The 26,510-nt window shown below is 36.9% G+C and overlaps 1 protein-coding gene across 1 annotated transcript; it reads left to right on the forward strand.

Moving 5' to 3' along the window:
- The first annotated feature begins 6,355 nt into the window (after positions 1-6,355).
- Positions 6,356-26,509, forward strand: tspan2a (tetraspanin 2a). Its single transcript, XM_065279670.2, has 8 exons — positions 6,356-6,618; positions 9,660-9,762; positions 15,192-15,289; positions 17,238-17,312; positions 17,422-17,505; positions 17,598-17,663; positions 18,667-18,750; positions 25,381-26,509. The coding sequence occupies exons 1-8, from the start codon at positions 6,550-6,552 to the stop codon at positions 25,444-25,446; spliced, it is 645 nt and encodes a 214-aa protein (XP_065135742.2). The 5' UTR covers positions 6,356-6,549; the 3' UTR covers positions 25,447-26,509.
- The last annotated feature ends 1 nt before the right edge of the window (position 26,510 follows it).

Consider the following 26,510-nt stretch of genomic DNA (forward strand, 5'->3'; position numbering starts at 1 on the left):
CTCTTACTTTTTGCAGTAATGTTGATACATTTACTGCGTTTCCATTAAAGATTTGCGCAAAACTTTGGGGTTGTTTCACAAATGTCGACAAAAAATGATTGCGAAATGAAGGCATTATTATATTTGGTGAAAATTTAATTTTGTTGTCTCACAAAAGGTTTTTCCAAAAACTATAGCAACGGGTGTGTTCGACTTCATACAGTGCCGCGCATACCAATATGCGGATTACATCAAAATATCTCGAGAATACAATAAATCACAAAAAATTATGTTTTCACAGATTCCACAATTAATTTTTTGCTATTTACTTTTTGAAGTAATTTTTGTGCATATGCTGCATTTCCATTAAAGATTTGCGCAAAACTATAGCGTTTACAAAAGAACTATAATGTTTACAAAATAACTTTTGCTAAATGATGGCGTTTCAAGTAGGGTTGGACGAGACACGAGATTGGGTTCACGCGACGATATTTTTACACTTAGTAAATCCTCAATGATAAAATATTTGAATGGGACAGTAAAATCTAATAATTTAATTTCTTTTGGTAATAAAATAGACCAAAGTGAGCAATAACTTTTAAAATTGCATAATAATGATGATGCCATAATAATTGGTTAAAATAAACACAATCAAAACCACGTAAACGCATGGTTTTATTAAACAAAACATTAATGTGTATCCTATGTAATAACAAACAGCAATATGTATTATATCATGCCTGCAGAGGGCGCTAGCGGACTCACGGATGTTATCTTTACTTTCACTTTAAATTGAGAAAATGCTTACTTTTAGCCAAACAACATTTAAATTCATTAAAATCCATTTAATATTTGTTAAATTCTTTACAATAGATACAGCCACTGAATAATAAAAACTTTTTTTTATGGAGTTTATGAACTTTTATATGGGTGTTTATGCGTTTCAATTCATTATTTCAAATTGCGCAGTTTAAGTGGCAATGGAAACGCAGCTAATGATATCCTAAATATGCAACTACTTCAGCTAGAAAAAATGTCAGTAGTATAATAAGTGTTTCCTTAACTATAAAAGTAATTCTCCCATCTCAACTTTACAGCTCCAATAACAAAAGTTTAAGTGATGAATAATAACCATAAACGAGTTTCACGTTTCTGCTATTAAACTTTCCGGAATGTGTTTTTACGCACAGCCTCGGTGTGAAAAGCTGGATTGTTTTGTTTTATGGTCTTGGCATGGAAACGCTGTAACTCGGACATGATGTCACTTCCAGTCGTGAGACAACACGAAGCACGAAGCGGTTATGGCAAGTTGTCTGATAGCCAGAGAGTCGGTTGGAAATGTCAGTAGGGCCAATGAAACAGATGGTGTGTCTCAAAGCAGAAACACATGGAAATAAAGGCCCTGCGCTGGAATGTGTTCGATCTTCCCTTTCCAGAGGCCACATGGTGCCGAGAAAAAGTGGTTTCGAAAGTGCAAATCCTTAAAAAACCATTCCAGCAACTACAAACAGGTGTTTTCATTGCACTCCGTTTGAATAAATGTGTTTAGGCAGCATGTGAAAGCCTTAAGCACTGATGGATAAGTGGTCTGTAAGACCGACCTCAGGTTTGATTGTGTAAACACGGGGAGACTACATGCCAAAGGTCAGGTGCATGGTCGAATGATGAGGTCATGTCTGAATGTCTAAAGTCCTCAGGCTTGGGTCTGTATGGTCAAAGGTCAGACTTCACTTGGGATAGCGTAGCAAATTGTTAAGTGTATGTTTTACCCTTAAGGTCCTTTAATGGTAAATGTTTGTGTAGTGTGATGGTGAGGGTCAAGCGGTGCTGAAATGTTGTCACTTTCTCAAACACAAACACGATCAAAGAGAAGAATATGAATGAGGACGTCTGTAGACGTGATGGTTTTCATACCAAGATAATAATATTTATATACCCTACCCTTCACATGCTCCCATTAGATCTGGATGTATTGTGGTCACGACAAATGTTTCTGTAAACTCGACCATTAGCGAGCCGTGTATGAGTTTTGCCCACGCTAATGGAAAACACAAGCGTGTCTCTGATTGTTTGTAGGACAGTTCCCTATGGAGAAACTGCTGTGACGAATCTGAAACAGACCCATGCTTTTGGTTGTTCACAAAGAATATTAATGAGATGAATGAACTGCGGACTGTACTGACATATGGTGAAGATTACAAACAAGGCCATGCCCTCCTTGTGACAATTGTGTAGGAAATATCATCTACTGAAAGATTGAAGGAAGACTTACCCAAATATGTACAGAGTTTGGGGTTCACATGGATGGAGGCTTTCAAAAACAAAGAACTGGCGCCCTCTAGCGTTTTCATTCACATATTAACTCTCCCTAAGAGATGCTGGCAAGCTTCACTTACATTTTGCTCTTCAAGTAGTCTATATTATGTACCTCAATTTTAAAATTAAGCAGTATATTTAAAGAGATGATTTTTCACCTAAAAATCTAAAATTTTATTATTTACTAAAATAAATCCTTTGGAATGTAGTGGGTATAAAATTGTGTGCATAAAATCATTCTACATAATGTAACATTGTGTAAAAAATAACCTTGATATCTTTGTAAGATTGAATATAATATCAAAAAGATTTTAAGACTTTGGCCAGAATTTCATAGACAAGTTCTTCATTATTGTATTTTACAAATGTTATCACTAGAGGGAGCACTGTTCTCAGTTTGTGCTAAAATAAATAAAATCGAATAGTTAAAACAGTAGCGGCTTCTGACTATAAATATAGGTTGGTCAGATTCTGGATCACGTTGTAGGCTGTACGACTAACCTGTGATTAACTGCTAGTGGCATAAGTTTTACATGTAAATGAATGAATGCATGGAGAACACTGAGCACAAAAAAAAAATGATTTTAAAGGAACAGTATGTAGGATTGTGGCCAAAACTGGTATTGCAATCACAAAACTTGTGGCTAAAACTGGTACTGCAATCACACAGCTGGTGGCCAATGTACCAAACGACAACATAAACATCAGTTGAGGGCTGCAACTCCACTTTTTAAATGACAATATCCTGGCCAGACCGCTGTTGTCAGTGATATAAGTATTTGAAATAAAAATGATTTCTTAATGTCTAGTGACATTTCAGGGCCATTTAATGATTAATTGATATAAATTTCTTACATACTGTTCCTTTAAAGAAAAAAAATCTTAGTATTTTTGTCTTGTTTTCAGTAAAAATATCTAAAAATTCTTAAATTAAGATGCTTTTTCTTGATAAGCACAACAACTCAAAAGTCTAGTTTTTAGACCAAAAATATCAAATTTAAAGCAGCACTAAAGAGTTATTGCTCTTTGCTCCCCCTACAGGTTAGAAGCGTAATTGTTCATTAGCACTGTCGTAAATACTGCACCATAGCTGGCTCTGATTGGATTGTAGGTCTCCCGTAAAGCAAGTTTTTGTAGTTTTCACTCGAACTACAGGACCGCTACCCGACGGTTGGAAACTTCTTTAGTGCGGTTTTGGCCGATAGAGGGATGCAAAGCGAATGTGAAAGTGCCATTCACCCTGTTTTGAGTGGATGAACCACTGAAACTTTTTTGGAAACGTTATTTTGAGGTAAAAAAAAAACCTCTCTGGTGTTGCTTTAATTTTGTGCATAAAACAAGCAAAAAAATCTGCCAATGTGGTAAGCAAATGAATTTTGCATGAATTTAGTGTTTAAGAAAAATTTTCACGATTTTTTGCTTACCCCATTGGCAGATTATTATTATTATTATTATTATTATTTTGATTGTTTTATGCACAAAATCACTTAAATTTGATATTTTTGGTCTAGACTTATTTTCTTGGGTCGTTTTGCTCATCAAGAAAAAGCATCCTAATTTAAGAATGTTTAGATATTTTTACTGAAAACAAGACAAAAATACTAAGAATTTTTTTCTTGAAAATAATTTTTTGCAGTGCAGAGGGTTCTTTAATGCTGATAAGTTTGTTTTTTGTCCTTTTAAAGCCTCTGGCTCTTTGATCGCCCCCTGGTGGCTGGCTGCGGTACAAGTCATAAACCCCGCCCTCTCCATTCAAACGAATGGGACTTTGCTGCTCTAAATAAAAAATTATTTACACTTCCAATAAAAGTTTCTGAAAAATGGTTTTTGGTAGTTGATATCACGCTGATATATGTTCAAGTGTTAATTTTTGTGATAAGTTTCATTTTAGCTAGTAATTTGATGCTATAGAAAAGGGGTGTGTCGTAAAAAAGCATATTTTTATTACTTTATTATAAACATTTATTACTTCATAAAACACTCTTTGCTTAAACTGTCAGTGTGTTGCACACTGCACTTGAATAAATAAATAAATAAATATAAATAATAATAATAATAATAAATATATATATATATATATATACATAGCTTAAGCTTTATTATAAACCGAGCTGCACATTGTTTGCTAAGAGATAGCAAAAATGCATGGGTTATATAGATCAGTCCTTTGTAGTAAAGCCTTTTAAAGTTTATGCTAAAACATGAAGGCTATTAAAATACTACAAAACCAGAATAATTTGTTGCGTCTACTGTTTAGTCCAGAATATAGAGACCCACCATTATTTATCTACATAATTTACATTTATGCATTTTGCAGACACTTTTATCCAAAGTGACTGACAGTCCATTCAAGGTAAAAAAATAATTCAGCATGTGTGTTCCCAGATTTAATTTCTATTGTCTGTATGTTTATACAGGTAATAAATATGTTAGGTCTCAATATAAAACCTGTTTTTGCACCATTATGTGTAAACAACTATAAACATCTGTTGGTTTGGATTTGGATGGTAAAATATAATTAATTTCTTTGACAAGCTTTACTAAGAAACATTATTATTATTTTTATTATCATGAGAAACAATATCTCAAGATTATCTCAGTATGACCTGAGCTTGACCTCAAACCCAACAGACAATGGCTTCCTCTGACCAATGACAGGAGAGTGATTGTGACTGATGTATAATGAGACAAACCTTCTGAAAGAGACGCTATAATGAATACCCTGAATGTCTGAGAGGATCATGAAGGCGGCGTAAATGACACTGTATGTTCTAAAATAATCCACAAAAACCTTTTTTTTAAATGAGATCTATTCATTTTTCTTTCCTTTTCTTTCCATCCTTTTATCCATCCACCCATCCAACTAATTTAATTTTCTATCTGTCTGTATATCTATCTATCCATCCATATATCTATTTGTCGGTCTGTTTATCCATCCATCCAACTGATCTTATTTTCTAGCTGTCTGTCTGTATATTTATCCATTAATAAAAATTTCTTTTTTCTTTCTTTCTTTCTTTTTGTTTCTTTCATTCCTTCCATCCATCCATGCAAACATACATACAATTACTCGTTTTCTATATGTCTGTCTCTATCTATCTATCTATCTATCTATCTATCTATCTATCTATCTATCTATCTATCTATCTATCTATCTATCTATCTATCTATCTATCTATCTATCTATCTATCCATCCATCCATCCATCCATCCATCCATCCATCCATCCATCCATCTATATATCAAACTGATGTTAGTTTCAATCTGTATGTCTGTGATCCATCCATCCATCCATCCATCCATCCAAGTACTCTTGTTTTCTATATCTATCTATCTATCTATCTATCTATCTATCTATCTATCTATCTATCTATCTATCTATCTATCTATCTATCTATCTATCTATCTATCTATCCATCCATCCATCCATCCATCCATCCATCCATCCATCCATCCATCCATCCATCCATCCATCCATCTATATATCAAACTGATGTTAGTTTCAATCTGTATGTCTGTGATCCATCCATCCATCCATCCATCCAAGTACTCTTGTTTTCTATATCTATCTATCTATCTATCTATCTATCTATCTATCTATCTATCTATCTATCTATCTATCTATCTATCTATCTATCTATCTATCTATCTATCTATCTATCTATCTATCTATCTATCTATCTATCCATCCATCCATCCAAATAATCTTGTTTTCTATCTGTCTGTCTGTATTTGTATCCAGCCATCCAACTTTCTTTCTTTCATTCTTTCTTTCTTTTCTTTCATCAATTCACCCATCCAAGTGTTCTTATTGTCTATCTATCTGTCTGCCTGTATCTGCATTTATTTATCCATTCATTCATCTATCTATCTGTCTGTCTGTGTCTCTCTATTCAACTGATGTTTTTTTCTATCTGTATGTCTGTGTCATCCATCCATCTATCCATCCATCCACTTGTCACTTATGTCTATATCATATTTTTCCAAACATACAGGTCCATAAAAAACGTGGGAGAGCAAAACGCGGGAGAAGCATTGTGCGCGCCTCCCTGTCCTGTGTGGAACCGATGGGCGGTGCTCATTCACGCGCGCTTGCTCACTCCGCTCGCACTACACACGCGAGACGCGACGCGTTGCTGTCGGCGGTTCATCTGCGAATTGCGCGTGATTACTGACCCACATCTTAGAGACACGCAGATCTGCGCAAACATTCTGGTGGAAACGGCGAACACGCGGAGCCAAACAACAGGCAGGATGAGCAAAGTCCAAGGCGGCATGAAATGCGTCAAATACTTGCTTTTCGTCTTCAATATCATATTCTGGGTAAGTGCGACGCTTCGTTTGAAAGTAACAAAGATGCTTTAATGATAAACACGTGATGATGTCACGCAGACATGTTTTGGGCTGTAATAAAACGCAAATGTACGGTTGCGTGGGGATGCATTTGTTGGCACCTGTTTCCTTGGATCTGGCAAACATCTGCACAATGCTTTTTATATTTTCATTTGGCAGGGTGCAGCTTTCTTTTGGTCTGCCTGCCTAACAACAGCGCCAAATTTGGGATAGTTTATGTAATCGGTGTGTTTTGTCTGGAAACAAACATCGGCTGTGTTTCAAACCTAGTAGGTTCCCTACCTAGACAGCATGATTTTCTGTCGAAAAAAAAATGCATCTGGATTTTATATAATTTACAGTATGAATATATAACAGAGTGATTTTATATGTGCACATTTTCACCATTAACACAATTTTGTTATTGTTTACATCTACAACCATTTTCTGCTAACGTTACGCTCTTACGAGCTGATGGATGCTTTTATGTAAACATTTACAATTTCTGTAAACTATTGCGCTCCAAAACATTGACAGAATTCACAGTCAGAAGTTTTAAGCATTCAAAGCTTACAGTTTTATTTTATTTTATATATATATATTATTTGTTTGAATTTGCGTTTGTGTACATTCAAGCATGGCACCTTAAAGAGTAACTAAACCCTAAACCAACTTTTTTTAGTTAATGATCTGTAAGAATGATGGTTTATTAGTGCTGTTCATTGATTTTAGTAGGTTTTTTAACATTTGGATATAAAGTGTTTCAAAACTACAATATATGGTGTAAAAACGAGTGAGTGCTGCCCTCTTCAGGTTGAACGGTGGCTACTGCAGTTGAATTTTCCTATTGGATGTTGGGACCAAAAAATGACTCGTGACGTAAGCAGGTTCAAGATCACCACGCCCTTGTTACGATCTCACCACACACTTGGTACGAGCTTAGTTCGTCCCCTCTATCTCTGTTGGGATCTGCCCACTTTTCTTGCATTTTTCAAATATTGCCAGTGGGTGGAGTCAGGCTTTGACCAGGGGTTTAGTTACGCTTTAAGATGCATATGTTTCACGTCAGTGATGAGGTCAGAGGTCAGCTTCGACGTGGTTCAGGTACAAGAAACCATTGAGTTCACGTGTGAAAAAATATGTATAAATCTGATTATATAAATCCATAACTTTAGTGATGAAACTTTAAAGACCCACTGGAGTGCCTTATTTCCGACGTAACAGAAAATTAGGGCGGGGCATATTAAGTGGCTCCTCCCCCTTTGAAATAGCCAATAGTGTTTAGTTTACCTCACATCTTCGAATATTTATTTTTATTTTTATCATTATTATAAACATACTTATGAAACATAGGTGAAAACAATAATGCAACAAGAGGAAAAACAAAACAGAAAGCCAAGGAAAAGAAAAGAACCTCTTGGAATCTGATGAGATGCTGAAGTGCAGTGTGATGTCATAAAAATCGTTAATGTGTATTGGTGGAAGCGACTGTAAGTTTTGAATGCTTATATCTACGTAATCCAAATTTATGCATTTTTGTTTTATATATTAATGTGTAAGAATTTAGAAATAAACAACTTTGTACCAATCTGCCAAAATTGGTTTCGGCTTTCATTGAGTATTGAAAGTGTACCAGACCTTGCGCTGTATTCAACACTCTTCTGTACACTATAAACTATAGGTGCATTGAGGTTTCCTTTTGGAAACGCTTGCCATATCTTCAAAGTCACATTCAGAGATTAATTTTACATACAAAAGCGATAAGGTTGTTAAATGTTTATTATATATCATACATTTGATGGTTTTACAATATGTCGTTCAAGTTGGAGCAAAGATCAAAAGTACAAGTGCCTTGTGCATTGTGTGGGTTGAAAAAAAATCAACCCTGATATTGAAAGTTATCAAAGGGGACTATTTTCGGGCACTGTGTAATATCATTGCGCCTGCTGCAGCCATGTTACGGCAGCAAAGTCCTTGATTATTACGCCAGAATGAGAGTATAGTTCCTAGCCTTATTTGCCTAGAAAATCGCAACTTTTAATTTTCTGTCGGTCTTAGTACACAATGTAACTACAGAAGAGTCAAGTTTTAAATAAGAAAAATATTAAAACTCTTTGGTCATTTTTGAGCGCAATGCTAATGGTCTAATCAGATTCAATGGATTATGCTAAGCTATGCTAAAAGTGGGACCACCAGACCCGGAGATCAGCTCAATGGATTCCAAAATGGTAAAAATCAAATGTTTTCCAGCTCCCATAGAGTTAAACGAGCCTATTTTCATAAAAAGTGGAGTGTCGCTTTAAGCATGTACATTGTTAAAAATATACATTTGGAATAGAAGAAAGCAATTCAAATTGCACACTTCGGCTTTAAGACATAGACCTTATTGGTTGCTCGATGAAATACGACTTCAAAACAACACAGAAGTTCTTTAAAGAGCTCTTCCCACTCTTCATTACACTATCATTTTGTAATAACTCTAATGGTGTGAGTAATGTAATGTTAGTCACAGTGGCTTCAGTCATTGGTTATCTGTATAGTCTCACTGCTGCACAGCAAGGCCTTTGTTTTTGAGAGGGTTGACAAAAAAGAAGTGGGCCGTTGTCCTGTGTAGTTGTATATCGTGGTGTTGCGCTGGTTGGGCATGAGGGTGCAGGAGATGGCACCAGGGGATAGTGGATGCCAGCGGGTCTGTTAGACTGGCACAGCCTGTCTGTTAATCACAAAAATGGGAAGTTGAGGAACTACACTGATCTCAAGCAATATTCAGACACTTAAGTCAAAAGTATACATTAAAAATATACAATTTAACCAGTAAGTGTGTTCCTTATAGGGTTCGAACACACAACTTTTGGACATGTAGACACATATTGACTTCACAACACTTAATCTTGCAGTATTTCAATCAATAATCTATTTGGATAAAAGGTGTCCCTTCAAGTTGCTGTGGTGGGCAAATGAAAGAGTATCCTGATCTCAAATCAATAAATATGTTTTTTATGTTTCTGACTTATATCGCTCTTGTATTGCAGCTCTCCGGGTCACTGGTGTTGGCCGTGGGGTTATGGCTGAGGTTTGATCCGGACACAACCTCTCTCCTAGGTGGCAATGGTGCACCTGAACACTTCTTCATTGGTAAGTCAACAGTTCAACCCACTAGTATATGTTTACCTTAACAGTTCATGTGGGTTTCAGATACCAAAGCCAAAACATGGTCTGTGTGTGGTTGGCGTAAAGTCTGGTCTGCTAAAATTGTTTGGGCTAGAAACCACCCACTTAGACGGAAATAAACCATCAGGCCGACATATAAAGTGACCAAATGGTTCTCATTGTTTATATATAACTTTTAAAAGTTTCTAAATCGCAAAATTTCTAAATCCCTGGTAGCCTTTCGGGCAGGCACTCTTCAGTTTTTGGTAACCCGAAATGAATCCAAGTACCCTAAATAAAAAATAGATTAATTTTCAGGGTTTCCCACGGAAAATTGGTTAGTTAAGGTGGTAGGGTTTGACGGGTGGGCGGGGCCGGGGACGTGGCAATCAAAGAGGCTTCATGATGAAAATGAAAATATTTTTATTTAAAACACTCAATTTTGAAGAAACTATGACAGAAAATGAACACATACTAGATTATTAATGAATTAAATGTTTTTAACAGATACTTCTAACGGGAATAGCTGCGTGATGAAGTGAAACTAAAGGGTTAATAGACACAAACTAAAGCAGATGTTGTAGAACGATGATAGATAGTGGGAAGATTGTAAAAACTGATTATTTCCCACTATCAATTACCGTACATCTTAAAGGAGTGTAACTACTGTAGCATGTAAATAATGCACATAAATAACATGAGCAGAGCGCTCAACAATGATATCAAATCAACAGGCACATGAAACCTAGCTAGCAGGTTGCTCAAACAACAAAATCACCAGCTAACTTACTTTAAAATTGCAAGAATTATAGACTAATACAATAACAGGCTTAAATAAACCCAAAACATAAGTCCACTTACAGTTCTCACGGACACGCGTTTTATCAACTGGCTAGTTATCCTCCAGACAGTGACGGACCACGTCTTTCTCTCATTTCTCTCGTGGCACGCATGCCCGCTCACATTTTGAAGCACGTCCGCGTTATTCTCCGAGATGCACTTAACGGCCTTTTTTTTGGACAACCTAGTTAAGGCGGTAGGGTTTCCCAGCTTAGGCGGGCCGCCCGAACTGCAAAGTGCTGCGGGAAACCCTGGTTTTAATGTAGAATATTGAGACAACACATCTATCAAAACACAAATAACAGAAAATATGTATATAAGACACTTATACTACTCTGGTTTAAAGGAATTTCACAGTCTGGCTCACAAAACATGGACACCTACTTTGCTGTTTTACCCAAAACCGCTGACACGAGTGCACTGCTCACCAAAAGCAATTTCGAGCTGAAATTCCCCATCTACATCACTTGGCCCTAATGTTCTCAGTAATGGTGTATGTAATATTGGGTTTTAGCCTTGATGAATGACGGCACTGAGCCTTCTTGCTAATGACCAGAGCTGATCTCATAGGAACGAACATAACTGATGTCTGTGAATTAAAGAGGGTTATTTCCCCCTCAGCACTGGTTTAATCCCAGCAGGAGCCATCTGGTGCTTGTCTCCCTATACACCACATCTCGTAAAGACCTGGTGCTGTCGTTTTTACCCTTTGTTTGTTTATTTACGTTGATGGCGTCACTGGCTCCAGAACAGTGTTTAAGGTTGTTATTTGGACGTAATAATTGGGTTTCCTGGTCTTTCTTCTGAAAACAGTGACCGCGGGATGATCTCTGGTGACTGCGGTGTGGTCCGGTGCTGCATAAATGATAAATGACAGCATTGATGTAAAGTCCAATGACAGGGCAACTATTAATAAATGTAATAACGTCCTTTTTACAGCAGCTGAAGAGAAAAATGAGAAGTGAGAAAAGATTTGAAACGACAAGTGTACTGTATCCTGGTGCTATTGAATCATTTTCTTACATACATTTCAAAAATCCCCATCATTATTGGTTATATGTGGCTGTTTATATATATATATATATATATATATATATATATATATATATATATATATATATATATATATATATATATATATATATATATATATTTCTGTATAAGGAGTTCAGTAAGGTTGTGTATATTTGATGATGACTGCTAGTTTTCCATCCATTTGGCAATTAGGAAGTCAGGATGAGATGTGGCTTGATGTAATCATCTTGCTAAAGTCACAGAGGACCCTCCTTTGTCTTGTCTTAGGAAAACAACATAATTTTTTCCCGAGGGGATTAATTATGGCATGTTGTGACTTTTGTCTTTTCTCAGCCCCTGAAAGAAAGGTCAACCGTAGCACGGCTGTGCCATTTTTGGCATCGAGTCTCTTTTGAGAGTATAATGTAACAGGAACTATATTTGACGTTTGAGAGTGGACCCAAGTTTTAAACGCTTCACGTTTGGGGTTTTCATTTGTCACACAGCTGGGAGTTAGAAGATACCGTGATTAGTTTCATTTAGCGTCGGTAGCCCCACAGATTTGACAGTTGTTTATCTTTATCATTTATTTGACCGGCTCTAGCTTGTTTAAAGTGTCGCAGGGATGGTGCCGAGGGAGCCAAGCTGTTCGCGGGGGAGTTCACGCCAACCTGGCAACGGCGGTCTCGAGTGATTTTGGAAAGCAGCCGTGTTAGCGCCCTTCGCCCGGGGTGACCGAGTTGTTGCCATGGTGAGTTAATTGGGCAGGAGAGGAGAATGACAACAAGACTGTGAACGTCCCCGGAAGACCAAAGTCTTAAATAAGATGATGTCTTCAACTAGAAGAGTTTTACATTCGCAAGAGTTGCCTTTACCTACGATGTTTTAAGCTAAGACTCAGGTTTAAATTAACCTAGAAAAGTCTGTATTTGACCCAATCATTTTTTGTGAATGATAAACTTGTGTCTTGATGAAGGTTTTGCTTTGGTTTTTTTAAGGTGGGATTTAAAAAATCCCACTTTGGAGGGTTGCTTATTGGCCTGGTTTGTTCTTCACTGTTGGTCTATTGCATATTTTTATTTTCTAATGCATTTGGAGTCTGATTGAGTAATCATTTTAATTCAGTTTCAGTTTTATTGACAGATTTTCTTAAACTTTTCATGCATCTCGCTGTCTCATGTTAACAAAAACACTGTCACACAAATACTGTACAGTTAGAGATACACCGATCAACAAGCCATAAATAATTTTTTTCCTTATGTATGGTATACAGTATATATCGTATTGTTAGATTCTTGCCGATACACAGCCCTAGTCACCATGGTGCAAATACGAAAGCGCGACTTTAAGTGTAGGGGTGCGCTGGGGAAAAACAAACGCGGGGTTAGTTGTAACACATTGTTGGACAGGGTTGAGCGATTTGTTTTTCCCGTATTGTTTTTCACGCTGCCAAAAGACGATCTACCGCAAATTTATGTAAATGTATAATGTTTTCCATAGAGTTATTGATGAACGAGTGTTTTGATGCCATGTAAGTAAATTTGTCATCATATGATTTTTTCGGTTTCTGAGGTGGGTGTGTAAGATACCAAATCCAATGTTATGTCATATTAATCAGTGTCTTGTTGACTAAAACATAGCATCGTTTTGAAATATGTCTGAAGCTCTTTGCAACTTTTTTGGTGGGCTTGAAAATATTTTGACCTATTTTAACGTTAGCGTAATTCTTGCCGTTGTTTTAAATAGGCTACACACGAATGATTGCTGGCTGCCAACAAAATAAATGTACCTGTCTTATCAAAAATCGTGTGTCAAATTTATTTTTGTTCATATCTTTAATATTGATCGAATAAGGTCACGTCAAAGATTGAAATCATAATGAAATGAATAGCTAAAATCAGACTTTGATTTTCATTATCTAAATATTTGATTTTAAGACTTTAGTATGATTTTTACAGACTGGGTCATATATAAAAATGTTTTTTTTGTTGTTGTCATTATTGTGCTGCTTTTCTTACATATTTAGACATTTGTAACCATTTATATTTGAACTATTGTTGGAAAAGGGCTGGATGAATGAATACAGTGTGGATACCCGTCTATTACAGACAGATATATAAACAATATCCACTTCAAGTATATAGACAAAATAGTATTGAAAGATTTTCCTGCAAACTTAATTTTTAGCAAGTGTTACAACTAACCCCCTGCCTGTTACAATTAACCTCACCTATGGGGTAAGTTGTAACGTTTGCACTTCTGTCACGTTTGGTGTAATTGTCCAAGAATGGTAAGTACTAGAAACAAACTTCAAATGTAGCAGAGATGTATTTGTTGCTTGTGTAAAAATATAATTAATCAAACTCCAGTATTTTTTTAATGATTGAGCCAAAACCAAAAAGCATTATGTTGTGCCGCGCTCTTCCCTACTATAATAATAATAATAATGTTTGCCTTAGCAAGCACCAATAATTATTGTGAAAACATGTTATGTAATTAAATGTCAGGCATGGAGACCCTTCCCTTTCCAGGTACTTCAATTTGTTTCCAGGATGTTGAATAGTCCGATCAGTAAAGCATTTAAAGACTTTCTCATCAAGGTTTTCGGGGCACTGCTGGTTAAGCTTGTGTCTGAATGCGTTGTGTGTAAACAAAGACTGTTTGTTTCTGCTGAGCTATTAACCCTTGACCCTTTGCTTCGTTGGTTATACACAAGTAGACTGTGGAGAGGCTATTCATACAGTTTTGAACCTCATTATATCTCACTTTCTTGCTTAGACTACTGTGTGAAACACAAGAATCGCAGTGAGCTGTGCGTTGGTTTTCTGTGTATTACGAGGGAAAATGCAGAACCGAAAGTGATTTTGACTCTGAACATCTGTCAAGAAATGCCCACCGAATCGATATAAAATTAAAAAGCGGTGGCTTTTTAGTCATCCATCTGCATAAACCACAATGAAGTGACAGACTGTCATGCAAACGGAAACCGATTGATTTTATTTATTTTCTTTCTCTTCAAGTTTAAAATCTATTTTATTTTTAATGAATTACTGTATGTGTGCGTATTTAAATATACATAATAATTACATGCAGTACACACACATACAGTATTATGCAAACACAAACTTTAATTTTGTATGCGCATGAATAATAAAAAAAATTTAACGTGTGTTCCCTGGGTTTGAACCCACAATCTCTTGCACTGCTAATGCATTGCTTTACCACTGAGCTGTACAGACACACATACAGGATGTTCTTGGTAAATGTGGTTATTGTGCCATTACAAGGACATTGATATTGTCATTTAAAAGTGCCATTTCACTGCGAATAAATGTTTCCCTAATGTTTCTTCTCTCCTAACATTGCCCTATATGTGCACTCATTTAGAAATGGCAGAATATGAATGTGATTTCATTACCCATAATCATCAGATGACTCAGATCTGTTCATGTGCTGCCATCATCTGGTGATGCACTGAACTGCATGTTGGAAAGTGTGAGGATCTGTAAGTAGTCGAGCTTTGAAGCTAAACATGACACTGCCTTGTGTTCTTCTGACAGCGGTGTATGTCCTCATCGGCGCTGGAGGGCTCATGTTGTTAGTGGGATTCTTGGGTTGTTTCGGAGCCGTGAAAGAGTCGCAGTGTCTTCTGGGATCGGTGGGTAAAAACTATGTAACTGTAAATGAATAAATGCAAAACAAACCAAACACCTCATCTTTCTAGTTATACACTAAATAATGTAACTTAATGTGTGTACTATAGAGGACTTCACACTGTTGGTTCAACTTTAAAAAGGAAGTATGGTTGTCTTAAAATTTTGAGTTGATTTGACCTAAAAATATTAGTTGACTCAGAAAAGTCAACAAATTCAGTTAATTCAACTCCAAAAATATTAGTTGTAACTTTTTTGAGTCAACTAATTTTTTTGTCAAAATTAAGTTAATTCAACTTAATTTTGTATAAAAAACCGTGTCAACTTACTCAGTTCAACTCAAAAATAATTATTAATTTGTTGAGAATATATTTACACATCCTTTTTTAGTCAACTAATATAGCCAAAATTTGGTTGATTCAACTTAATTTTGTGTAAAAAAAAGTTGTGTGAAAAATTGTCAACTAACGCAGTTAATTCATCTCAAAAATATTAGTTGACAATATTTGTAGACAACTTTTTATACAAAATTAACTTTTTTTAATTTTTTGAGTCAACTTAATATTTTTAAGTCAAAATTTAAACTCAAAAAGTTGTGTAAAATATTGTCAACTAACTCAGCTATCAAACTCTGTTAATTCAACTAAAAAATATTAGTTGTAACTTTTTTGAGTCAACTAATATTTTTTGTCAAAATTTGGTTCATTCAACTTAATTTTGTGTAAAAAAAAGTTGTGTGAAAAGTTGTCAACTAACGCAGTTAATTCATCTCAAAAATATTAGTTGACAATATTTGTAGACAACTTTTTATACAAAATTAACTTTTTTTAAATTTTTTGAGTCAACTTAATATTTTTAAGTCAAAATTTAAACTAAAAAAAGTTGTGTACAAATATTGTAAAAATTTTTAGACAACTTTTTTTTATACAAAATTAAATTGAACTTTTTTGAGTCAACTTAATATTTTTAAGTCAAAATTTGAACTCCAAAATATTGTCAACTAACTCAGATTATCCATCTCAAAAATATTAGTTGACAATATTTTTACACAACCTTTTTTAGTCAACTAATATTTTTAAGTCAAAATGTAGTTAATTCAACTCAATTTTGTGTGTAAAGTTGTGTAAGAATATTGTCAACTAATATTTTTAAGTCAAATTTTTTCAAACCAAAATTTTAATGCATTAAAATTTTTTAAGTTAAATTATTTTTTATAGTTTTATAGTTTTTATATTTTCAACTAATATTTTTAAGTCAAATTTTTTCAAACCAAAATTTTAATGCATTAAAATTTTTTAAAGGAACAGTATGTAAGAAATGTATATCAATTAATCATAAAATGGGTCTGATATGTCACTAGACATTAAGAAATCATTTTCATTTCAAATATTTATATCACTGACATCAGTGGTCTGGCCAGGATATTGTCGTTTAAAAAGTGGAGTTGCAGCCCTCAACTGATGTTTATGTTGTCGTTTTGTGTATTGGCCACCAGCTCTGTGATTGCAGTACCAGTTTTAGCCACAAGTTTTGTGATTGCAATACCAGTTTTGGCCACAATCCTACATACTGTTCCTTTAAGTTAAATTATTTTTATAGTATTTTTTTTACATGTTAAACTGCTTACTGTGCACAGACAATTTTATAGATATTGATTTGATTTGTTTTAGTACTAGTAATGTTATTACCTATGTGACCCTGTTTGTGACTTTTTGTGATTTTATTTTTTCTACATAAAAAATTATCCTAGGTAATGTAAAGAACATTTTGTGAAAATATAACCTTGATATCTTTAATATTGGAGGAGTAAGGTCATATCAAGGAGCGAAATCAATGATTGAAATCAAACTTTGATGCTTCAAACCTCTTAGCCTGGATTTCACAGACATGGTCACATATTATAGTATTGAATGTCTTTAGAAAAGCATGTGACATCTCTTCTGTCATTTCCAGTTCTTCGCTTTTCTTCTGGTGATCTTCGGTGCAGAAATTGCCGCCGGGGTCTTTGGCTTTCTCAACAAAGAAACGGTATTTTACACAGTGTATGCCCATGTATTTTACCTGGGGTAAATAGTACAGAAATTGTCATCTAATGCTGATCTGAAGAAGAGGATGTTTGTATTTATTTTTTTTTTAGATCATTAAGGATGCACAAAACTTTTACGAGTCCATTATGGAAAATGACAACGCGACCACTGTGGCCTCCATGTATCACAGTGTGGTAAGTCAAGCATTCATTATACAAACACACGTGTAGTAAATGATCTGTGGCCATGGTGGCTTCGTAATCACTGTTTTATTTTCATTTTACAGCTGGATTGCTGTGGGACTGAATCATCTCGTCCTCCTACATTGTGTACCAATGATAGCCCTGTTAAGGTATCTACAGATGAACACTTTGTAGATGTTTTGTTATACACTACACTGGTCAAGTTTTGAAACACTCATTCATTTTTTATATTATTTATGAATAAAATAATAATAAATAAAATATTTTAAGTTTCTAATAAAATAAATTAATGTGTTTGGCACAACTGTATTTTTTGTCTACAATAGTCATATTAAAACATTTAAAAATACAGAGAAACATTTCAGTCAAGTTTTGACGGGTAAGGGGTCGATGTAACTTCACCTCTTTGAATGTCATCCAGTTCACATTATCCTGACTCAACAGTGTATTAAAAACAAATCTTACATCTATGCAAGGTTTAACTTTAAATCCTTTTGCAGATCCTTTGAGTTTCACACAAAGCAGAATCTGAATAACTTAAGGCTATAATATTGAATGTCGTGTGTCACTCAGACTGAAGTCATTGCCACAAGAGGCACAAAGCAAAGTCATCATACATAAAGTTGACAAGTTAAAGTGCAATTCTCAAAGTGTCCTTTAGGTGGCGTCCATGTTTTTCTGCACAGTGTAATAATGAAAGGGAGCAGAGAGGAGAAGGTAAGAGAGGGGCTTAAAGCGAGAAATGAAGCAGACAGTAACAAGATGTCCCATGAGTCATTTGATCCGTTAAGCCCAGAGGGGCACAAAGGCGCCGGGTTTTTATTTATAGCAAGCGGGCAGACGCATCGATCAGCCGCAGAAGATCACATTGTTCTTAACTTGTCAAGTTCATAGTGTCAGCTGATCTAAATCATCAAAGCACATTAGAAGGTGAAACAAACTTATTGCGTATAAATATTGTTATAGTGCTATGAAATGAATTATTAAAGAAATACAAAAAAAAACCTTGGCGTTTTCTACAAAGTGAAATAAATGTTGACATGCAAGTCAAAGCTTATATGAGATGTCACAATCACATGTGTTAAAACACATTTTAGGGCAGTACATGAAATTGTTTAAGGAGTTTTAATTGTTGTTTTGTTTATTGACAAGGATTGTCTGAAAGCTCTAGAAGACTTCTTCAATGAAAAGCTCTTCATCATTGGATATGTTGGCATTGGCATTGCTGGAGTTATGGTAAGAATATGAAACACATTGATGGTTAAAATATTGGATTAGATGTGCACAATGTGCACCGTAGCCCCGAAAGGTATTTGGACATTTAAGCTACACACTATTATGTACAAATATATACATTATTGCATTGGATATTTGGGGTTTGCAAACCCCTTGTGGTTTGTGGTGGAATTGCAGGGGGTTTGTGAGTCGATGAAAAACAATTATATACAAATAAATCATAAAATATAAAAGAAAAAAATTAAATCTAAATTAAACAAGGATATATTTTATTTGTTTACTCTGCATGTCATGTGGTCATTACACAAAACTACAATATATCCGAAAATTGACCAATCATGCAAAATGCACAGATGTGTTTCATAAAAAAAAATACCAGATGAAGGTCCAATGACAGGTAATAATAACAATAACTATGTAAAATGCTGAGAAAAACTTTAAAATGGATAAAAAATAAATGTTTTAAACATGCAAACGTGCTATTAAATAAAATACCTAATTTTACTGGGTACTTTGCAAGGAATTATTGGCGGCAGGCCGTTGAATTATTTCAAAATAATGCACACCCAAGGTCGTAATTTTCAAATAATTTATTGACTGGAGTAAATTATTCCGCTTATACCATGTGTCTTCAACAGGGCGTCCGGGGTGGTATTACCGGCGGGGGGTCCTCCAAATATTTTTTTAATTAAAAAAAATTTGGGTGTGGGGGAATTAAATTAGACATCAAACAAAAATGCATTAACAGACTTAATAATTAAAATAAAAACGTTATTAAAATGAAGAGCAGTTCTTAGTTTAAAATCTATTTAGTAAAATGTAAATGTTAATAGGATGTGATTGTATATACCAAAAATTATAACCATTACATTACATAACCATAACAAAGTAAGTAATCCATGTCTAATTTAATACATGTACTGGGGTCCCTATTCCTTCTCTCTATCAATTAAGGGGCCTGAAAAAGGTTGTAGACCTCTGGCTTATACCACGGTTACCACAGACATTGCTCTGGTGGTTATTTTAACACATTTGATTTGACTGGTAAGGTGTGCTTTTTACAGAAAAATAATTAACACCTGTAAAAGATTTCTCAACCAATCAGAATAAAGCATTCAACAGGCCCATGGTATAAAAGTAAATAATTTAGGTTAGCGGGGTTCAACTGACAAAAATTTTAAAATATTATATATTTATGCATTTGTCAGATGCTTTTATTCCATTGACTTACAATTCAAATTTACATTTTTATCAGTACGTGTGTTTCTAGGATCAAACCCATGACCTTTTGTGCTGCTAACACAATGCTTTGCCACATGAACACTTAGTTCCCTGTAGTTACTTTTTTACACAACCAAGGTAATTCAAAGGTGCATCGTGTAACTTTTAAAAGGACCTCTTCTTGTATAAACATTTTGAATTAACTTACGTCATCCGCGCGTAAAATTCATTTCATTCACGCATGAAATTCAGACAGAAATAGGCTCAATTTGTTGTTTCTTATTTCTGCCTCCACTCGTAACCTCATAATAACGTCACTACTACAGCAAAAAAACTCCTGATTGTTTAACGTGCCGCAAATATCCTGCAAAGTTCCGATTTTTTAACTTGGGGAGCGCAGGATATCTATCACGTGACACGTCTGTTATGTCTCCTGATGCAAACTCGATGAATGAAACAGCAACTGACAACACTCGAAAGATACTTGAGTTGGAGCTTTACTTAAACATGTCAAACTCTCCATACAAGTGAACATTATTCTCTCGTCCTGTAGAGGGCAGTAATACTCCTCTAGTATTTACTTGCTAACACAACATCCCCCTTTTAAGTTCTGTAATTCTGAAACATTTATTCAACTTATGTTTTAACTGTCTATTGGCTATCAAACTCAATTGTTCCAACTTTTCAAAACATGAAACATTTCCTGTCTTCTTTTTCTGGTAACCGGTCTAAGGTTTCTCAATAAAATTAATGCAAAGTTCTTAAACACAGTGTAAACATAAACTTAATCCCCATTCATTGTTACTTTTCTTTTACATTCCCCAACACATTACTCAACTATGAAGGTGGGGTAGACTACCCAATCCTTCAGCTGAGTGAGGGGATTATTCTGCCCCTTGTGCCACTCAGAAAGCCTAGGATTACCTGCTAACTAGTAACAAAGTCCTTCAGGTACCCTGGCACTGTTCTCTCTCTCACTGGATACCTTCTTGGCTCAGGACTGCTGGGCTGCATATGGATAGGTCCAGCAGAACTGTGGACTGCTGTGGGTGGTTCTGCTACAATCGTGTCAGGTGGGGTCTCAGGTGAATATTCAGATATTCCTGGAGCCACAGGTGTATTTGTAAGATGGTATCGATTGCGACGGAGCACGCCGCTAGGAGTCTCAATTAAGTAGGATCTTGGTGTGTTAGCGGGTCTCAACACTGTTCCTCTTTCTTTTGTGTCTGACACCCAGACATGATCTCCTGTATTGAGCCGAGGCAGAAGGTAAGTCTTGTGTCGTCTGTCGTAGTTCAGTTGTTGTTTCCTTTTGTTTTCCTTCTCCTCCTGTCTCAGCAGCCGCAAGTTAGTCCAACCTGGCTGGAGGGAAGATGGGATGATAGGGACAGTTGTTCTGATGCGTCTGCCCATAAGTAGCTCGGCTGGGCTGTGGCCATTGGAGAGAGGGGTTGCTCGATAAGCCATAAGGGCTAAATATGGGTCTGACTCTTTCTGTAGCAGTCTTTTGACTGTTCTGACTGCTCGTTCGGCCTCTCCGTTGCTCTGGGGAAACCTTGGGCTTGATGTGATATGTTCAAATGTCCATTTTCTTGCAAACTGGCTAAAAAGGTCGGAAGAAAACTGGGGCCCATTGTCACTTCTTACTATAGAAGGAATCCCATGTCGAGCAAAGAATGATTTCAGATGGTCAATAATGGCTGATGATGTTGTACTAGACAGTTTAGCTACTTCCACGTAGCGGGAAAAATAATCAACCACTAAAAGATACTGGTGGTTATTCAACTCAAATAAATCTGTTCCTATGACGTCCCATGGTCTCTCTGGGAAATCTGAGGGAATCAGTGGTTCTTTATGGTGAACTCTATCTCTGGCACAGGTGTCACATGATTCAACCAGGTTCTTGAGCTGAGTGCTGAGTCCTGGCCACCATACTGATTGTCTGGCTCTCTCGCGACATTTAACAATGCCGAGATGGCCCACGTGCAGTTTCTCCAGTATCTCAGGCTGTAGTGTTTTGGGTATAACCAGTCTTTTGTTTCTGAGTAGCAGACCTTTTTCTACCGTTAGCTCTCCAGCAAACGGGGCATACTGGTGACATCTCCCGTCCAACATAAACTTGTCTGGCCAGCCTTCATGGCAGTACCACTTTACCTCTCTCAGTATCTCGTCTCTGTCTTGGTGCTCTTTTATTTCCTGCAGCCTCTTCTCTGTGGCAGGCAAGCTGTTCATAACCATGTTCACATACAAGTTGAGATCTGTTTCTAGGTAAGTGTCGGTCATTTCTTTCTGAGGTGCTCTCGATAGGACATCTGCCGTGGCCATGTTTTTCCCAGGTACGTGAGAGATTGTATATCTGTATCGCATTAACCTCATTCGTAGTCTTTGGATTCGTGGAGGTAGTTCGTCCAAGTCTTTTGAACCTAACAGCGGTACAAGTGGTTTGTGATCAGTTTCAATATGGAAGTCTATGCCCACTAGAAAGTCGGAGAAGCGTTCGCATGCCCATGTAGTAGCTAGGGCCTCCTTCTCGATCTGGGCATATCTTCTTTCTGTGTCACTAAGGGCACGTGAAGCATATGCCACTGGCTTCAGAGTGTGGTCCCCTTGCTGTTGTAGTAGGACAGCTCCCAGTGCATATGAAGACGAATCGGCCGACACAACTGTATGTGCTTGAGTACTGTACAATGCCATAACGGGTGTGGTGCTCAGCTCATTCTTGATGTGGTCAAATGCCTGCTGCTGGGCGTGTCCCCACGTCCACATGTTTCTTACACGCAGAAGATCTCGCAGCGGCTGTGTCTTCGCAGCCAACTGAGGTATGTATTTCCCGAGGTGATTCACCATGCCTAGGAAACGTCTCACACCGCTGATATCACTTGGTTCTTCCATAGCGGTGACAGCTTTCACTTTATTCGGGTCTGCCCGCACGCCCTCGGCATCAATGATTTGACCTAGAAATTTCACTGAGTTTTTTGAGAATTCACATTTTTCTGTTTTTAATGTGACTCCGTTCTCCTCTAGTCTTTTCAACACTTTCCAAAGACGCTCATCATGACGTGCCTTTGTCTCTGCGTACACCAGAACATCATCCATCTGACATACTACACCCTCCAAGCCTTCCAGTATACGGGACATCCTTCGCTGGAAGTGCTCTGGTGCCGATGAAATGCCAAAACACAGGCGGTTAAAACAGTACCGCCCGAATGGTGTAATGAACGTGGTTAGTAGTCTGGAGTCTTCAGAGAGGGGGATTTGCCAAAATCCGGAATTAGCATCCATCTTTGAAAAAACTTTGGCTCCCTCTAGCTGCCCTAAGGTGTGTTCTACTGAAGGCAGCATGTGTTTTTCTCTCTGCACTGACTGGTTCAGCTTCGTCAAGTCTACACAAATGCGGACCTCACTGTTTGGCTTTGGAACCGGAACCATGCCAGCACACCAGTCAGTAGGTTGTTCGACTTTAGAAATAACACCTAGATCTTCCATGCGTTTCAACTCCTGTTTGACCTTAGACATGAGTGGCAGTGGTATGCGTCTTGGGGTTGAAAGGGAGTAGGGTTTTGCACCTGGTTTGAGTTTAATTTTGTATTCCCCATTTATCTTTCCCAGACCGCTGAACAACTGTGGGAACTGCTCAGTCACCGTCTCTGGGCAGAAAGTGGCATCAATTCTAGCAACAAGTCCCAGTGCTATGCTTGCAGTGCGGCCTAATAATCCTGACTTCAACCCTGATACAACATACACATCTTGCAGGCTGTTTTTTTGGCGACTGCTTGTCAGTGTGGCAGTGAATTTCCCTTTAACTGAGAGACGATTCATTCCTGCTCCGTATAAGACTTTGTCTGTCAACTGTAATGATGGGAAGTCTTTACATGCGGTGTACTCTGTTTCCGGAATGACTGTAACATCTGCTCCTGTGTCTATTTTCAGCTGTGTGCTATGATCATTAATTTTTACTTCTGTAATCCATTCATTTTCTGAGTTCTCCGAGTTAACTAACCCCAAATATGCTGTATCCTCATCATCAGTTGATTCATCCGGTTTGATTTCTATTTCTCCTACTACTCTGTTCCTGCATACCCTTGCAAAGTGCCCCCTCTTGTGACAATTGTTGCAATTTTCCTCTCTCGCTGGACATTGTTGTTTTCTATGAGCAGGTGCTCTCCCGCATCTGTTGCATGCGTTGTCTTTCTCTATTGCTGGCTGTTGTTTTGGAGTAAAAGTTTTAGCCTGTGTACGCGGTCTGTCTTGGATTTTTCTGTATGTTTTCTGATAGAAACGAACACTGTCTACATTTGTGCCAGCTTCAGCTTTGAAGTTAGTTTTCATGAGCTCCTGCTGTTTCTTTACTTGCTCGCTCTGTCGTGCCCGAGTGACTGCCTTTTCTAGTGTTAGCTCAGCATCCATTTGAAGTTGTTCTGCTAACTTTTTATCTCGTAAACCCACAACAAGTCTGTCGCGTATCATCTCGTCATGTAAGGCTCCGTAGCCACAGTGTTCTGCTAAACAATAAAGCGCAGTGATAAAATTGTCTGTTGTTTCTCCGTTTTCTTGGTGTCTTTGGTTGAACTTTGCACGTTCAAAAATCACATTTCTTCTCACTACGAAATGGTTTTCGAGTCGGTTAATTACAACTGCATAGTCTGTCTGCTCTTCTTCTGTTAGAGCGAGAGACGTTATAACGTCCTCGACATCCTCTCCCATAGTGTATATTAAGGTGTTTACCTGATTTTCACCCGGCTGTGCGTCTAGCCGTGATGCTATCCGATATCTTTCAAACCTTTTTCTCCACCTGGGCCATTCCTCTGGCTTCGAAACGTCAAATTTTTGTGGTGGGGGAATTTGTAACCGCTCCATATTCCTCACTTCCATCTTCCGGTAGGCTAGTTCGCACGCTGTTTCTTTTCAAATCGTCTTAAAGTTAGACCGAATTGTGTCTGTCTGTTTCTAACACACTTCTGACACCATGTTATGTCTCCTGATGCAAACTCGATGAATGAAACAGCAACTGACAACACTCGAAAGATACTTGAGTTGGAGCTTTACTTAAACATGTCAAACTCTCCATACAAGTGAACATTATTCTCTCGTCCTGTAGAGGGCAGTAATACTCCTCTAGTATTTACTTGCTAACACAACAACGTCTTTGCATTGACTTAACATGTAAATCACTTGCGCGTAATGCTGCAATTCACAGTCTCACCTCTAGATGCCGCTAAAAATCTACACAGTGGAAGTATATTAAATATAGAAATGTTTCTGTTTCAGAATTTTTCTAATTCTATATTCTATATTTTTTAGAGTATGTCTGATGTTTTGGTACTTTGTTTCTGTTTTTATGTGTGGCTTATGTGTTCAAATACCTTTGTGTCACCTTTAGCTAACGTTCCCTCACTGTTTTGTCGACAGATCATTGGCATGGTCTTCAGCATGGTTCTATGTTGTGCCATCCGGAACAGCAGAGAAGTTATTTAGGTACCTCAAGGTTCCCCTCTTGCCCATTTGGACTGTGTCTCAAAATTCACCTTCTTGACCTCATCAGACCATCACATTCAGTCATGGGTACAGTGTGCGACTCCCATAATGCAGTGCGGCTTTTGTAAACGACGTCTTTTTAATTTTAAGCATCGTTGCATGGATCATTACTGCAACGACTGTAACCACATTAACGTTTATTTTGTCTTAATTATTTATAACTGAATTCTTGATATGATCAAGTATGCGAGTCCCTCCTCTTTTTGGGAATCTACTTACTGATGTAAATAAGCTTTTTGATGCCTCTTAATTTTATTTTTAATGCTTGTACGTATCTATTGTGTGAACTACAGCGGGTTTTCTGTGCTAATCTAGGGTTTTTAGATCATGGGTCTTATCGATTGAAATGTTTGCGCTGTTGTGCATGTTATTGTCGGTTTTTAATGTTTGTCAGAAGGCTGGATGATACTGGATGAAGAAGAGGAGTGGATTCAGTATTTCGACTTAAAGTCAACATGAAACGAGCATGACCCTGTTGTTTATTGTTAATAATAGTCCTGGTTTATCGTGTTTGGTCATGTTAAGGAATGTTTAAGGTTTACTTTGTCACGTGTTTTACTACTGAATACTGAGGTAATGTAAACATTTTAACAAACCAGTTGCTGGGACGTTCACAAACACAGACAGCAGATGACGCCGGGCCGGATCCGACCCAGATATGGGAGTCATCAGTAGGCTATCACTGTAAAATTGTAAAAACTCAGTCCAGCTTAAACATTAAGCATTTGTCTCGTTCTAAAATTTCTAAAATGACCCATTAGTTTCTAGCTCTGTGCCTTTCTGACAAAGTCCCACTATAAACATGTTTGCAATTTAAATACAACATACTTAGATTTGTAGCTGCAGTTAGCATAAACGTTTGTAAAAATGTATGTTCACATAGTTGCTTAACATACAATTGGAAAGATTTTTATATAGCATTGTGTCACATGTAAATTGCTTGGAAATGAGAAAATGTGGTGGCGGGGCAAAAACCCTGAACAATAAACAAATTTGTAGCTCAC

This window comes from Paramisgurnus dabryanus, chromosome 7 (assembly GCF_030506205.2).
Source record: "Paramisgurnus dabryanus chromosome 7, PD_genome_1.1, whole genome shotgun sequence".
Taxonomy (NCBI): domain Eukaryota; kingdom Metazoa; phylum Chordata; class Actinopteri; order Cypriniformes; family Cobitidae; genus Paramisgurnus; species Paramisgurnus dabryanus.

What these genes read in the sequence shown, in the direction of transcription:
- tspan2a (XM_065279670.2), top strand. Translation starts at nt 6,550, where the DNA reads ATGAGCAAAGTCCAAGGCGGCATGAAATGCGTCAAATACTTGCTTTTC. An exon ending in TCTTCAATATCATATTCTGG is followed by an intron (nt 6,619 to 9,659) that starts GTAAGTGCGACG and finishes CTTGTATTGCAG; the next exon opens with CTCTCCGGGTCACTGGTGTT. An exon ending in ACCTGAACACTTCTTCATTG is followed by an intron (nt 9,763 to 15,191) that starts GTAAGTCAACAG and finishes TTCTTCTGACAG; the next exon opens with CGGTGTATGTCCTCATCGGC.